This window comes from Rhipicephalus microplus, chromosome X (assembly GCF_043290135.1).
Source record: "Rhipicephalus microplus isolate Deutch F79 chromosome X, USDA_Rmic, whole genome shotgun sequence".
Lineage (NCBI taxonomy): Eukaryota > Metazoa > Arthropoda > Arachnida > Ixodida > Ixodidae > Rhipicephalus > Rhipicephalus microplus.
The window spans coordinates 411235277-411249908 of NC_134710.1; the positions used below are offsets into that span (position 1 = coordinate 411235277).

At 48.8% G+C, this 14632-nt stretch overlaps 1 protein-coding gene across 2 annotated transcripts in view; it reads right to left on the bottom strand.

The window, feature by feature from the left end:
* LanB2 (laminin subunit gamma-1) overlaps window positions 1-14632 on the bottom strand; it is a 205255-nt gene that overhangs the window by 90915 nt on the left and 99708 nt on the right. For both annotated transcript variants that reach the window (XM_037413277.2, XM_037413276.2), the window contains exon 2: window positions 4175-4476. In XM_037413277.2, coding sequence (XP_037269174.2) covers window positions 4175-4476 — 302 coding nt within the window. The remainder of the gene's footprint in view (window positions 1-4174; window positions 4477-14632) is intronic.

The window sequence follows — 14632 nt, forward strand, 5'->3', positions numbered from 1 at the left end:
GTGTGGGCGCGGCTTGCTGGGGGAGGTGAGAACTTGAATGGTGAGGACATAGTGGTCACTGCCGAGGGACTGATGCGTGTTATACCAGCGCGCGTCGGGCACGCTGCGGCAGAAGCTGAGGTCCGGGGTGGTATCGCGGCACACACTGTTGCCGATGCGCGTTGGTTGCGTGGGGTCGGTGAGCAGGGAAAGGTTGAGATCGTGAGCGAGCTGCCACAGCCTCCTTCCGGGGCCATCTGCCTTCGAGTAACCCCAGTCCGGATGCTTGACGTTGAAGTCGCCGAGAATAAGAAGGGGTGATTTGGCTGCTTTCGCTGCAGCGGCACGGAGCAAGGCTAGGAGAGACGCGTCTTCAGTGGAGCGAGGGGGGTTGTACACGTTGAGAATAAACAGAGAGGGCTGTTCACGTTGCTGAGGTAGTGTCTCGAGAAAGACGTGATGGACTGCAGGGAAGGGTAGATCGTGTCGATTGACAGCGAGCGTCCGCCGGGTGAGGACGGCCGTCACGGGATGGGGCAGAGGATGGTGAGTTACTTGGTTGTAGGCGACGTAACCCGAGAGGGAGACGTCGGCGTGAGTTTCCTGTAGTACGATGATATCAGGCGCGTCCGAGGGGTCTAGTTGTTGTAGGTGGAGAAGGAGGTGGTTACGCTTGGGACGAAAACCCCGGCAGTTCCACTGCCAAATGGTGACGATGGATCGGTCAGCCATTTTTAACAGCGGAAGATGTTGCCTCGACCGGTGTTTGCGAGGTTCGGGCGGCGCCGGAGGAGGTGGTGGTGCGGGCATGGAGGGGTAGCTTTGCTCGGATGCTTCCAAGCATGGCAGTTTGTAGGCTATCAACTGTTGACTGTAGAGATTGGAAGGACGTGGCGGGGGGGTAGGCGGCGAAGTCTGTGCGCAGGGAATTTAGAGCTTCGTGCTGTGCAGTGAGAAGCTGGTGGACGGAGTTGAAGCGGCTATCCAACCGCTCTTCAAGATCCACCAAGGCCGTCTTGATGGATACCTGGACCTCTTCAGAAAAGTGAAGAGATTCAAGGGGAGTGTTGGGTCGACGGCGCTTGCCAGTGCATCCTTCGGGAGTCTGAACGTCCATGTCGGAGGAGGAGCAAATGGTAGAGGGCAGAGAGGATTTCACTGTGATGGCTGATTCCAGCTTCTCTTCAAGAGCTTGCAGTTTCGCTTGGAGGGAATCAATTTGGGTCTTCTGAGCTGCAATTTGAGCGCTTTGTGCAGTGACCTGCTGTCGGAGGGAGGCGTTTTCTTGCTGCAGTGCAACAACCTGCGGCTCCGAGGGCAAGCCGGGGGCGCCGCGGGGCCATGTCGAATTCATGGGCTGTGATGTGGGTTTAGGCACCGCTGGTACGGGGGGCGGAGAGGCAGTAACCGACTTGGGCGGTGGAGCTGGTGAGGGACCACTTGCTGCTTGCTGGGAAGAGCGCACTACCGCTGCGGGCGGAACAGGCTGTTGTGGCGGGGGGTGTGTGTCAGGTGCCGGGGCCTTCTGGCGTTGAGGGCGCTGCACGTAGCGGTGTTTACAGTTGGAACTGTACGTGGAGTGATTCCCATTGCAGACGATGCAGCGGGGGTTGCCCTCGCTGATACTCCTTTCCTTGCGTGCTTGCGCTGCGAACCCTTTCAATATGCACTTGAACCAAGTAGCCCGAACAGCTGCGCTTCTTAAAATGAGGTATACATGAAAACAAGGTTTAATTAGGAGCGCCTATTCAATACTAACAGCGAATGTTTCGCAGCTGACCGCTGGTTGTCTGGTGGTGAAAAAAACTGTCAGCAATGGGCTCGCTGCAGGTGCAACGCGTAAGTCGGCTGCCCCGCACTCTCTTCTTCGTCCTCTTCTTAGTCTTAGAAGTGACTATGTAATTAAAGATGGCGCGCTTTTGGTGACACACATTAGAGATACGATGCAAAGGTAGACATATTTGACAGAGATCGCTATGGCTGAGTAAGAATTACACGAACACAACAAGCTCTCCAGCCACTCTCAGTCTCTGCTTTTCAATATACAATTAAAAACTGGTCCTACGTTTCGGGGCCCATTCGGTCACTTCCTCAGGAAATGAGACCTGAATGGATTCCTTTCTTAGGGAAATGAGGATTGTAATAGCTTAGCCGATTCCTCGCTAAAAGCCGCTTCGGGTCGTCTATAGCAACGAGCGACGCCACAGCTCTGCTCTCGTGATTAATGTCATGCTACTAGTCACGTGATACTAGCATCACGTGAGAACACTTTTCGTTCGCTTTTGTTTATTCGCATTTACATTACAATTACTTCTGATAGTATTCGGCCTAGCTTCCTTGACATCATTTCCTGTTCTCAGTCACATTGCGTCTCACAAAGAAAACAAACCCTTAAATTCACATTTCTTCATGACAATAGAACGTTACGTGATCACTCTCCTCGCTAGTGTCAAGTGACAGTGGTCACGTGAGCTATCACCTAACGTCACTAGTCCTCACGTGACTAGTGAGTACTGATGCAACGTAATAGGGGCCCACTAGTCAGCCACGTGACTGGTTACTCAAGCAGTTTCGCGTGACAAAAGAATGTCACGCCGCTAGTCACGTGACAATTAAGGCGCAAGAGTCACCTCATGTAACGACCGACTGTGGATGACACATTCTCGCATATGCTCTAAAACACTAGCGCCAGCTAACTGCCGAGCAGCTGCGCTATGCCTTCAGCCTCGCGCCACCGGACAAATCACAGAGATTTTTTTTACGTTTTAGATAAGCCTGTCTAAGCCAAAATGACGACTGAAAAAGTGCAAAAACCGGAGTGTCGGTACATGTTTTTCGTCGCGTATTATTTAGAATATGCGCGCTGTGTGTTGGCCCCGAAGTGTTTCATGTAGGGTATCCCTCCAACCCCAGGTGGTCTAAATTTCCGGAGCCCTCCACTACGGCGTCTCTCATAATCATATAGTGGTTTTGGGACGCTAAACCCCACATATCAATCAATCAATCAATCAATCAATCAATCAATCAATCAATCAGGGTATCCCTCCAAAGTAGTCGCAAAATCTTTTATATTTTATTATTAAGAAATTACCATTTTCGTGAAAAATTGGCACGGTCATATAGTAGTTCCGGGATGTAAAACCTAAAAGAGGTATTCGTAAAATTGACGACGCATAGAAAACATTTGCGCCCCGCATTCGGTTGTACATTCTGCTCCATATTAAAAAAAAATGTCATCGAACATGCGCTGTAGCTTAACAATTCTTTTGCTCTGGTGAAAGATACTGTTTCTGTGCTTTCTATTGTGTTTGTGTGGATCAGTGTTGCACACTAACCAACGAACTTTGAGAGTGCATTAGGTGGCGAGAAATTTTTGTAGAGTAAAACATATTTGAGAAAATTTTCTGAGCAAGACAGTTAATAGGGGCGAAATTTTTCCCAAAGTTTTAAGATTATCACCAATACGCACTGTGAAAATCGACTAAAAAGCGAACAATCTTAGGTCAAGCATTTTAGATAAAGAATTCAGTGCCTCAGTCACAATAGAGAAAAAAAAAACGGTGAAGTAATGGCTCAAGAAGTATCAATATTATATTACTTAAACCAGTGCATACGGCTTTATTCTGTTTACGTCGGGAGTAGCCACATTACAAAACAAAATTGGCGCACTTCCTTTTTTCTATCTGACCCTTTAGGAGTGACTAGGGCACAGGGAGGTTGTCCACCTTGGTCGAAGATGTATTAAATGTGTATTAACGCGGCCCAGCCATGATTAAAAAAGTAGGGCAGAGAAACGGCCCCCAACTTAGGTCGACTTTGTGCACTAATCGTGGTTCTGCGTTGCTGGATGTTTTGGTGGTGAACGTTGTTTCAAATCGCTGCGATAGTCTCGCACTTGGTCGATATTCTATGCAGTGACAAACTCAATGAAAAGTAATGCTCACCCATTTACACCTAAGAATAATTACTTGCGCACCCCCACAGTTCTTTTTCTCTCTCTCACGTTGGGCTACAGTTGTTTTGGTCACTTAGATAGCTACAAAACGCCGCAGACGCGATACCCACCACCTGACCAATACGCAACGCAAAGCGCGCTTGCAACGCACAAGTTAGGTGTAAAGGTGAGGTTGCATGGAGTAACGGTGTATACATAAACGACGCCCACGGTGATGCGGCGCGTGTTTTTGAGACTCGCCTGCAGTAGCTTGCTGTGTTCGAAGTGGAAGGCCGACGGTCGTCCCTCGAGCGTCGAGAAGGCCACGTTGCCTCCGGACAGCGGGGACAGGCCGCTGTACTCGCCCGTGCACAGCGCCTTGGTCTCGTCGTCGCGCGTCGCGTAGGTGCTCGACTGCAGGCCGTACGTGTCGTGGCACGTTGAGCTGTAGTACTGGTACGGCACCCACGGAGAGCCCGGCCGCGTACGCTTGTAGATGGCGAAGCTCTCGGGCCGCATCGAGTGAAACTTGAGCCGAATGTACGTGATGTCAAACGCGCGTCCTGGTGTGGAGGGGAAGAGAACAGCGAAGCACAAATGATACAGGGATCGGGTATACCTTCACGCATGCAGTACATCTTAAAGACTTAGGAAGCTTTGCTCGTTTTTACCCATTGCGATCGTGGTCGAGTTATACGGGAAGCCTCACTGATTGGAGGGGCTAGGTTAGCACATAAAATAAACAACAAGCCACCACAAATGGTTCCTCACATTGCGTGTTCCGACAAAACACTCAATAGTCAGCCAATTTCAGCTAGCGAGCAAGAAAACAGCAACAACGCTGCTTTGATAGCGTTACAAAAGTGCGCTGAACAAGTCTGAAAAGCAAGCTGAATGCCAGTAGATTTTCTAGTCCCTATAAAGGGTGAGAACGGAAAACAAGTCATGGCACATACCAATGAAAAAAAAAGAGAAAGATACGCCCCCTTATTGTCCGAGAGTAAAATGTTTCAATCGCAAAAATTCAAACAACTGGCGAAGTATGCGATGTTACGTCCCGAAACCAAGCTTTGACTGTACGAGAGACGCCATAGTGGAGGCATCTGCAAAGTCCGACCATGTGGCGTTCTTCAACGTGCACAGTACACGGTTCTCTAACATTTCGCATTCCCCAAAATCCACCGCGGCGGCCCACGGCGAGATGTACCTGTGGTTCCACGAGAATAAGGTAAACATTCATTCGCATAATAACACATATTTTGTAAGTGCGCCACGCAAACTTCTCTAGTTCACGATTTTGGCTGTGGCTGCAAGTTGATGAGTGCGATCTGAAAGCGCTTTTTAGCGAGGCATTAAGCAAAGGTACAAACGCTGTGTATATTACTGGCTGGAAAAGAAACACCGCGAGTCATAATAAGAGACTGAATTCAAGAAAAATTGCCTATTTTATTGCTTGCATTCTTATCATGCCACTTTAATATATTAGCATAAATTAGAGGCTGAGCAGGGCTTTGTTGATGTTTTTACAGTACCTATATATAAATGCCCATTTTTGGTGTTTCATGCCTAAATGCCCATTTTAGAAGCCACCGCCTATGGGAACGCTATTTAGGCTGAAATTTCAGTTTCGAGTGCGGCTTCCTACCTTCATCCATGTCACAGGGCCGCATTAATCTTTCCGAACGCTGCAACATTGAACCAAGCCATCTAGTTCAAACAACTTCCGAAGAACAAGCGCTAGCGGCAGTAAAACGGTACGTGGAGGCCAACATACGCTGCAGCACTGACATGACATGAGTGTTCGAACGAGATGAAGATTAAACGACTCTATTCCTGCAACCCTAAAATGGGAGCACGTCTCAGCGTCTGCGGGAGAACGGGAAGAGATAAGTACAGATGGGAGGAGAGGAGAGTGGCATCCATCGCCGAGGACTCGGCGAGCGGCTTCCACAAACGGTTGTCCAGTCTACCGAAGGAATTGAAGAACCACCCTGCAGAGTTGAGTGCGGTGGTGGAAAGGAAACAGGAGGTCCCTTTGTGTAGCCCAGTCAAGCTGCTGACGGCATTTTTTAGCCCCGGAGGACTTTTCTAGTTTGTACTAGAAGAAATAATAAAAGTTGAAGTTGAGGTTGAAGAAGCCACGGGAAGGGGGAAAACGAATGTGAAATCGCGGAGAGCCGTCAGGCGAAAGCAGAACACGCCACTTTTGTTTCGTTTGTACTTTTTTAAAAGGCCACTGACCAGGTCACATACGTATCTGCAGTTAGACACTGGAAGTTGTCCCATACCCGATGAGGAGCTTTGTGGCACGATATTGTTTTTCAAATTCGTTCGTTAAGAGACATAACACCGTGATGCGATAAGCCAGCTTGAAACACTTGCCCCTCGCCCCATGTTGCTATCGCAAGCCTAATTTTTTTGTATCAGAACTAGCGGATCACACGACTCATACGCTTCGACACGTCACAGTGTACACGCAAGGTCACGTGCGCATGAGGTGCACGAGCCTGCTCTTGCACGTATACGCCGTAAATGATGTGTTGTTTCAACGTTCTTATATAGTAGTGTATTGCCCATTTCTGTGCGATACATCTCTGAGTGTGCGTAGAGAGGCTGGGACGCTCCATGTATCCTTACCGCGATACGAACACCGCGTCGTTCCGCGGGTACTGCTGTCAGAGACGACGCACCGAAAACACGCCAAGCGTTGGCGATACTGGCGTCGCCACTATACGTGGGAACGGCGAGAAGACGAACGCATGAGAAGCGGAGACCAATTGGTGTATAGCATGTCACTGCGAATTGAAATAAAAAAACAAGGATAAAAACGGACTCATATCACGTTTGTGTGTTTCCTCCTACAGCGGCCAAGAGTAGTATTTTCCTTAATTAAAGATCACATTCATTCATTCAGTCATTCATTCATTCATTCATTCGTTCGTTCGTTCATTCTCTTAGCTTTTATTCAAATTATGAACAACAGATTGCAAAAATTACGCATGTCGCCTCACATAAATCTCGCAATGTCACGTGCTGCGGTCTCATAACGAGGTGCCACCTAAGGTGTCAGATATATATCCAGGAGACGGTATATTTCCGAGCGGTTTTCTGGATATAGCCAGAATTTACCTGAGAGTGACATCACAGCCCCAATGAGCACATAATGGAGTGAGGTAGAAGCAGTACACATTTTCTTGTACGTCACACCCTCCTTCATGTCAGGGCACGCTCACAAGAGAAGGGCAAGTGGCATTCAGTCTGAAATGTCACGTCTCTCCACGACGTGTAGCGTTGAAAATCTTGGCAGACGTGATCATGAGCCCCCGGTGCATGCATTGCACTTGTAAGCTCAAAATACTCAAACCTGGTGAGGGGCCCTTTAAGTTGTTTACCCACAGCAGAGAAATGGACCCTATGCGGTTACACCCGTCTAATGCAGGGCATCTCTCGCTTCTGGTCCTTTAGTGGTCTGGCTACCTGATAATGTGCTGTCCTTCTCCGCCACGACCAATAGAAAGTGACCCAGGAGTGTGTTGATTCCACAGTGAACATTTGACTCACCATGCTAGACAACAGAACGAAACACAATGTCCTGCGAACCACTGTCACACCTGTCCCGTTTATTAGGGAGGCGATCGCCGGGCTAATTCCAAGAGCCGAAGTATCGGCCCCCCGAACCGCACCACGAAAGCGTGGACAATTTAGAAGTGGTCCTTATTGGTGCGCCAGCGGACGCCGGCTGTGGCCCAAAGAACAAGACAGAGCCGAGAGTTGATAAACAAACAAAATTATATTCTCATTAACGGCAGATCAAAAACAATACACACGTACGCACACTCCACAATAGTTACATACAATACGTCACCAAACAGACAATGTACTACACAGTACAATCAACCACACTTGAAACAACGGACACAGACAACAATACGCACTACAATGCAGTCGCATGCATTGAACAACCAAGACTCTTAAAGACTAAAGAGATATAAAACCTTTTCAGTCCAAAGTCCTTGGAACAAAAGTCTGAATGATACTCTTCCGAGAATCACTCACTCAAAGTCCAGCGTTGTTGTCGTTCCGCAGCTCTCGAAGTTCTCTCCCAGGAAACCTCCCGTCTTCAATTGGCCACTCTTCCAACTTCAACTTCTTCGCCGGAAATCCGTCGGCTTCACACACGCAGCTGTTGCCCGCGTCTTCGCTCGATAGCGGAAAACCCACGCTCTTGCCTGTAGCTCGAGCCGTCCCTACGGACCAAAAACTTCGCCGACTACACGGCGGACCCTCTACGCACTCTGGCGCTTACTTCCGTCTCCTCCTGTTCTGTCACTACGGGCAGAACCTTCGCCGACTCCACGGCGGAATTCCTACGCGCTCCGGCGCTAACGTTCCGTCTTCTCCTGTTCTGTCGTCTCGGCCGCTCGATTAAATACCTTCCGCGCCACCTTCCAGAAATTTCTGGTCATTTCGTCGGCGCGATACGCGGCGAAAGCTGGGAAGAGGGCGAGACAGTTGGAATGCCCTCTCCGGAGAATGATTCACTCGGTCTGACCCCGCCCCGTTCGTTCTGGAAAAATCGCGGGCTTGCTCGGCCGCCGATGTGGGGTGAGGAGGTTCGTCTGCGAAGCCGTGCTTCTGCGGGGAGAGCGCGCGCCCGGGAGCCCTCGATGTTTGCTTTCTTTTTTTTTTCTCCTTTTACCTCGCGGCGTTTCTGCCGCCTGTTGTCGCAAGGATTTGGCGGCGCGCTCTTTTTTAGCGCTCGTTCTGTGACACTGCCCCCCACTTTAAGAATATTATCTCATAATATTCAAAACCACACAAACGAGCGCGAACAGTCACCACACATTCTCACAGACTGTAACACAATCCGTCGCTCGTGACACGTCACATTCACAATATATCACGCAATACAATTGTACATTGTAATTCAATTAAACAACACGTGAAAACACAACCACAAGCACATGAGTACAACACTCCACCACACATTCCCAATAATACAAATGTACAAAGTTCTCTCAGTACAACAAAGGTACAATACTATACATCACAGCACAACACTTCGACACTTGTGACACAGGATAACACAACGTTAACACAACATATGGCACTCAACGCTGCCAAACACATTCTGATTCGGCCTCAGCACTTATCCTACGTACTTTGAACGGCGCTTGCGCCCTTTCTTGCGGTGCTCGCTCGATCTCTTCTTGTGTTTCCACGTTCGGCGAGCCCTTTCCAACGACGATATCTGAGGCGTCGTCTCAGCCATCGCTGTCTCTTCCGACACCGTTAACGCGTCATTACATTCGACGGGTCCTGTCTGTTTATTTACCCGCTTGATCATGCCTCTACATCTCGCCCGGCTGGCCAACTCCGTCTCCTTTACACTGTCGGTCGGTTGAGGTCGTGCCGACGTAAGTCCGGTTGCTCGACCCGCGAACTTATTCGACACGATCGTCTTCTCCTTCGCTGTCTCTTGCGCCGCAGCTTCACCTTGTGCTCTAGTGAGATCCGTCACGGGATGCTCCTCCCTTGTATCTCGCGGCCGCTGTGTTGGCGAGGGCTCTATCTTCGGGTCTTCTCCCAAACATTCTGGATCACTTGGCCCTCGCGCCCCGTCGATGTTTCCGATGACAAGGTCATACAGGGGGGTCGTCATGCATAACGCAGTAACCTTCCCGCTGAAGTACGGGGTTTCAACCTCAATTTCTGCTTCGGGAAGCATACGGACCGTACGGTCAATTAGGCAAACCGGTTTCGTTCTGCCTGTCAACTCTCTTTCCCGTACCAAATTTCTCCTCACGATAACCGTGGAGCTACCGGTGTCTCTTAGAACCGTAATCTTCTTGCCTGCAATCTTTCCAGGAAGCGTTGGCATTCCCTTCGTAACACCGGTTGGCTGTTTTGACATTACAGCACCGACAATAGGAATTTTCTCCCCATTTTTCAATTCTACGAATCCGTCGGTGACGGCATTATTATCGGATTTCGGTGCCACTTGCACACAGGATACCTGGTGAGTTTGACTCACTCCGTTCCGACATGCATCTGCTTTGTGCCCAGTCTGACCACACTTAAAACATTTTACAACCGTAGGGCTCGTAAAGATCGTTCGACAATTTTTCGCGCGATGACCTACTCGGTTGCACAGAAAACATCGCTGCATGCTCTCTGGTGCACGCTTCCTTTCTTCGGGAACCAATTTCTTCGAATCATCGGGACACTCCTTCTTGACCTTGGCCAAATTAGTTCCACCTTGCGCTTCCAAGAATTGATCAACCAATTCAAGCATTCCTTCAAATGACTCCGCCTTCCTCTCTTTCAAATACAGCGACAGGCTTGGGTGGCAACTAGTAAGAAATTGTTCTTTAATTAGCAGCTCTCTAAGCTCATCGTACTCCTGTGCTGTCCCTGAAAGTTCAATCCATCTGTCGAAATAATGGCAAAGTCGGGCAGCATACTGCGTAGCTGTCTCACCATCAGCTGGCTTTCCTGTCCGAAATCTGTCCCGGAATCCTTCCACGGTAAATCTAAATCGCTTCAACAAAGCAGCTTTCACCTTTGCGTAGTTGGCTGCATCGGTCGGCGTCAGCCTACCGTACACACTGAGCGCTTCACCACTCAAGCAAGTACTCAAAGCAGTTGCCCATTGATATTCCGGCCAATTCTGGCTCTTCGCAATTGTCTCAAATCGGTGAAGGTACGCGTCAAGGTCGTCCTTCCTTTCATCAAACGCTACGAGCAGCTTGCTTGGGTTCAAGCGGAAGCCATGGTCTTCCCGTTCGCTGCTTTCAACTCTAGCTTGGACGGGAGTTTCGTTTCGCTGTTGCAAACGGAGCCGCTCGAGTTCAATTTCGTGCTACCGCTGCCGTTCCCTTTCAGCCATCTCCGCTTCTCTTTCTTCTTTCAGCTGTCGCTCCTTTGCTTCTCTTTCTTCTCTCGCCCTTTCAGCGGCCAGCCTTTCTCTCTCCAACTCAGCTGCCTTTTCTTCCTTGGCCCTCTCTGCCGCCAACCTCTCTCTCTCCACCTCAGCTTCTTTTTCCGCTTTGGCTCTTTCGACCGCCAACCTCTCTTTTTCCAGCTCGGCTGCTTTTTCTTCTTTGGCTCTCTCTTTTTCTTCTTTTTCCCTCTGGGTGACCCACTTCCGTAGTTCGACGCCAGAAAGACCCATCTTTTCACCAAGAGCAACTAACTTTTCGAGATCCATTGTGTCTCGCAACTCGCAACTAAAACCTTGCCGCGTGCAAAAAGTATCTGCCTAAATCAGTCTATCGGAACACTCCCCTGCACTCGTTAACGAGAACACTGCACAACACACAAAATCGTTCCGATAGCAGTATCAACAACTCGAGGCTCTTTCTCACTACTTTGGACACACTGTGCACCAAAAGGTCCTGTATCGCGGACGCCAGATTAATTGTCACACCTGTCCCGTTTATTAGGGAGGCGATCGCCGGGCTAATTCCAAGAGCCGAAGTATCGGCCCCCCGAACCGCACCACGAAAGCGTGGACAATTTAGAAGTGGTCCTTATTGGTGCGCCAGTGGACGCCGGCTGTGGCCCAAAGAACAAGACAGAGCCGAGTTGATAAACAAACAAAATCATATTCTCATTAACGGCAGATCAAAAACAATACACACGTATGCACACTCCACAATAGTTACATACAATACGTCACCAAACAGACAATGTACTACACAGTACAATCAACCACACTTGAAACAACGGACACAGACAACAATACGCACTACAATGCAGTCGCATGCATTGAACAACCAAGACTCTTAAAGACTAAAGAGATATAAAACCTTTTCAGTCCAAAGTCCTTGGAACAAAAGTCTGAATGATACTCTTCCGAGAATCACTCACTCAAAGTCCAGCGTTGTTGTCGTTCCGCAGCTCTCGAAGTTCTCTCCCAGGAAACCTCCCGTCTTCAATTGGCCACTCTTCCAACTTCAACTTCTTCGCCGGAAATCCGTCGGCTTCACACACGCAGCTGTTGCCCGCGTCTTCGCTCGATAGCGGAAAACCCACGCTCTTGCCTGTAGCTCGAGCCGTCCCTACGGACCAAAAACTTCGCCGACTACACGGCGGACCCTCTACGCACTCTGGCGCTTACTTCCGTCTCCTCCTGTTCTGTCACTACGGGCAGAACCTTCGCCGACTCCACGGCGGAATTCCTACGCGCTCCGGCGCTAACGTTCCGTCTTCTCCTGTTCTGTCGTCTCGGCCGCTCGATTAAATACCTTCCGCGCCACCTTCCAGAAATTTCTGGTCATTTCGTCGGCGCGATACGCGGCGAAATCTGGGAAGAGGGCGAGACAGTTGGAATGCCCTCTCCGGAGAATGATTCACTCGGTCTGACCCCGCCCCGTTCGTTCTGGAAAAATCGCGGGCTTGCTCGGCCGCCGATGTGGGGTGAGGAGGTTCGTCTGCGAAGCCGTGCTTCTGCGGGGAGAGCGCGCGCCCGGGAGCCCTCGATGTTTGCTTTCTTTTTTTTTCTCCTTTTACCTCGCGGCGTTTCTGCCGCCTGTTGTCGCAAGGATTTGGCGGCGCGCTCTTTTTTAGCGCTCGTTCTGTGACAACCACGTGGGAAATTCGTGGCTGTGTTCAACCATTGGAGCCTTTGCGCTATCATAAAAAAAATCACATTTCCTGCTTCCTGTCGTACATACAGGTCACGCGTGCTAATTTTAGACATTGTTTCGATTTGTATAAGATTTTATTGTGCCTATATTTGTGATTTTTAAGGCCAAAACGGTGTTTTCTCTGCCTGATTTCGGCACCTAAAACGCACTTTTTGAGTGCATAAAAATACAGCCTGTAGCCATATTAAAACTCTATAGAAACTGAGTACACAAGTAGATCACAAGAGGGGGTGCACGTAGTCATTTTGAGGGGTCTACTAAACCAACTTCGAAAAATAAGAAAAAGAAGAAACGAATTTTCGAAGGAATCTTATGTCCCGTGACAGCGGCCCCGTCTGACTTTTGGTATGCTTCCCCACATGACTAATCTGCAGTGGCGCTAAGCTGGCTTATTCTCGCCCTTTTATAGTGGCTGTAAAGGTTTCGTTGCAACTTTTCTTACGAAACATGCACAAAAGCATGCTTTTCTTAGGTTTGGATACTTTGAAAATTAAATGATTGCTAAAAACAGGTTGAATGTGGCTGCAGACTGCACAGCCGATTGACAAGCTGTTGAATTGGTGTGATATGACTATCCCTTGCCTGAGAGAAATAAAAAGGCTCCCATTTCGGGCTGCACGTTGTCTTGGTTTATGATACCCTCCTCCCGCTCTTCCACTGGGGTCCAAAAGGGGTTCCCGAAACATTCCCACCGGATTACACCACGGGACTGAGCCGAGTGCGTGATCCATTCACGTTCTGGAGGACCAAATAAAGTTATCTTCCTTCCTTCCTTCCTTCCTTCCTTCCTTCCTTCCTTCCTTCCTTCCTTCCTTCCTTCCTTCCTTCCTTCCTTCCTTCCTTCCTTCCTTCCTTCCTTCCTTCCTTCCATCCATCCATCCATCCATCCATCCATCCATCCGTCCGTCCATCCATCCATCCATCCATCCATCCATCCATCCATCCATCCATCCATCCATCCATCCATCCATCCATCCATCCATCCATCCATCCATCCATCCATCCATCCATCCATCCTTCCTTCCTTCCTTCCTAGATTACACCATCTCATCCATTTTGTGGCCTTTTTGAAGGCAATTTTCGCACAATTAACCATTTTTTTTCGCACATCTGTTTAGTGGTGACCACCAACTTTTGCTGATGTCACGTCACTCCAGGACCCTCCTCTTCGCATCCCTGTTAGTGGCGGGACACGCAAGGGGGAAAGCAGTATAGACATTCATTCGTGGCGTCTTTTCATTTTCATTCGGCAATTTTCCTCTTCGCTGCCACAACCGGCTGATTTCATGATCAATTTCATACGTTCAGTTATTTAAATGAGTTTTTGTCCATCTTTTCACCGAAGATAGTTTATGCAAGGACCATGGGGTCAAAAGAAACAGCTTTTTAATGATTTAGGAAAAAACAGGTTCGTGATGTTACTGCACGTGACTTATAATGATGATGCAAATTTAATTATCTCTCTTACTACGCATCAAACGTGCACGGCATCCACTCACACTAAAAGTGCAGTATGACCACTAAAGGCCGGATTTATAGGCACTGAAAAATAGGCTTTAGGTGCCAAAACTAGGCAGGCAAAACGCAATTGTAGGCCCCCGATGTTGTAAGTGTAGGCACAATATACTTTTACAAAAATTCAAACTTTCGAAGAAATACGTGCTGAACCTGTGTCTATATAGCAAAAAAGCGAAAATATATGTTTTAGTCTATGATGATACACAGGCGCGATTGGTTTAACATAGTTATGCATTTTTCCCGCAGGGTTTGCAGAACACGGTCTCTCGTTTTAATACTCGACATGGTGAATTAAGTGACTCCTAAAAGCCGGATTTATAGCCCCCCCCCCCCCCCCCCCCAAAAAAAAAAAACGGGTTTTAGGCATCCGGATAGGCGGACGAAACACTGGTTAAGGCCTCCAAAATTGTTGATTTTGATTGATATGCGAAGTTTAACGTCACGAAACCACCATATGATTATGAGAGACGCTGTATTGTAAGGTTCCGGAAATTTTTACCGCCTGGGGTTCTTTAACGTGCACCCTAATCTGAGCACACATGCCACAGCA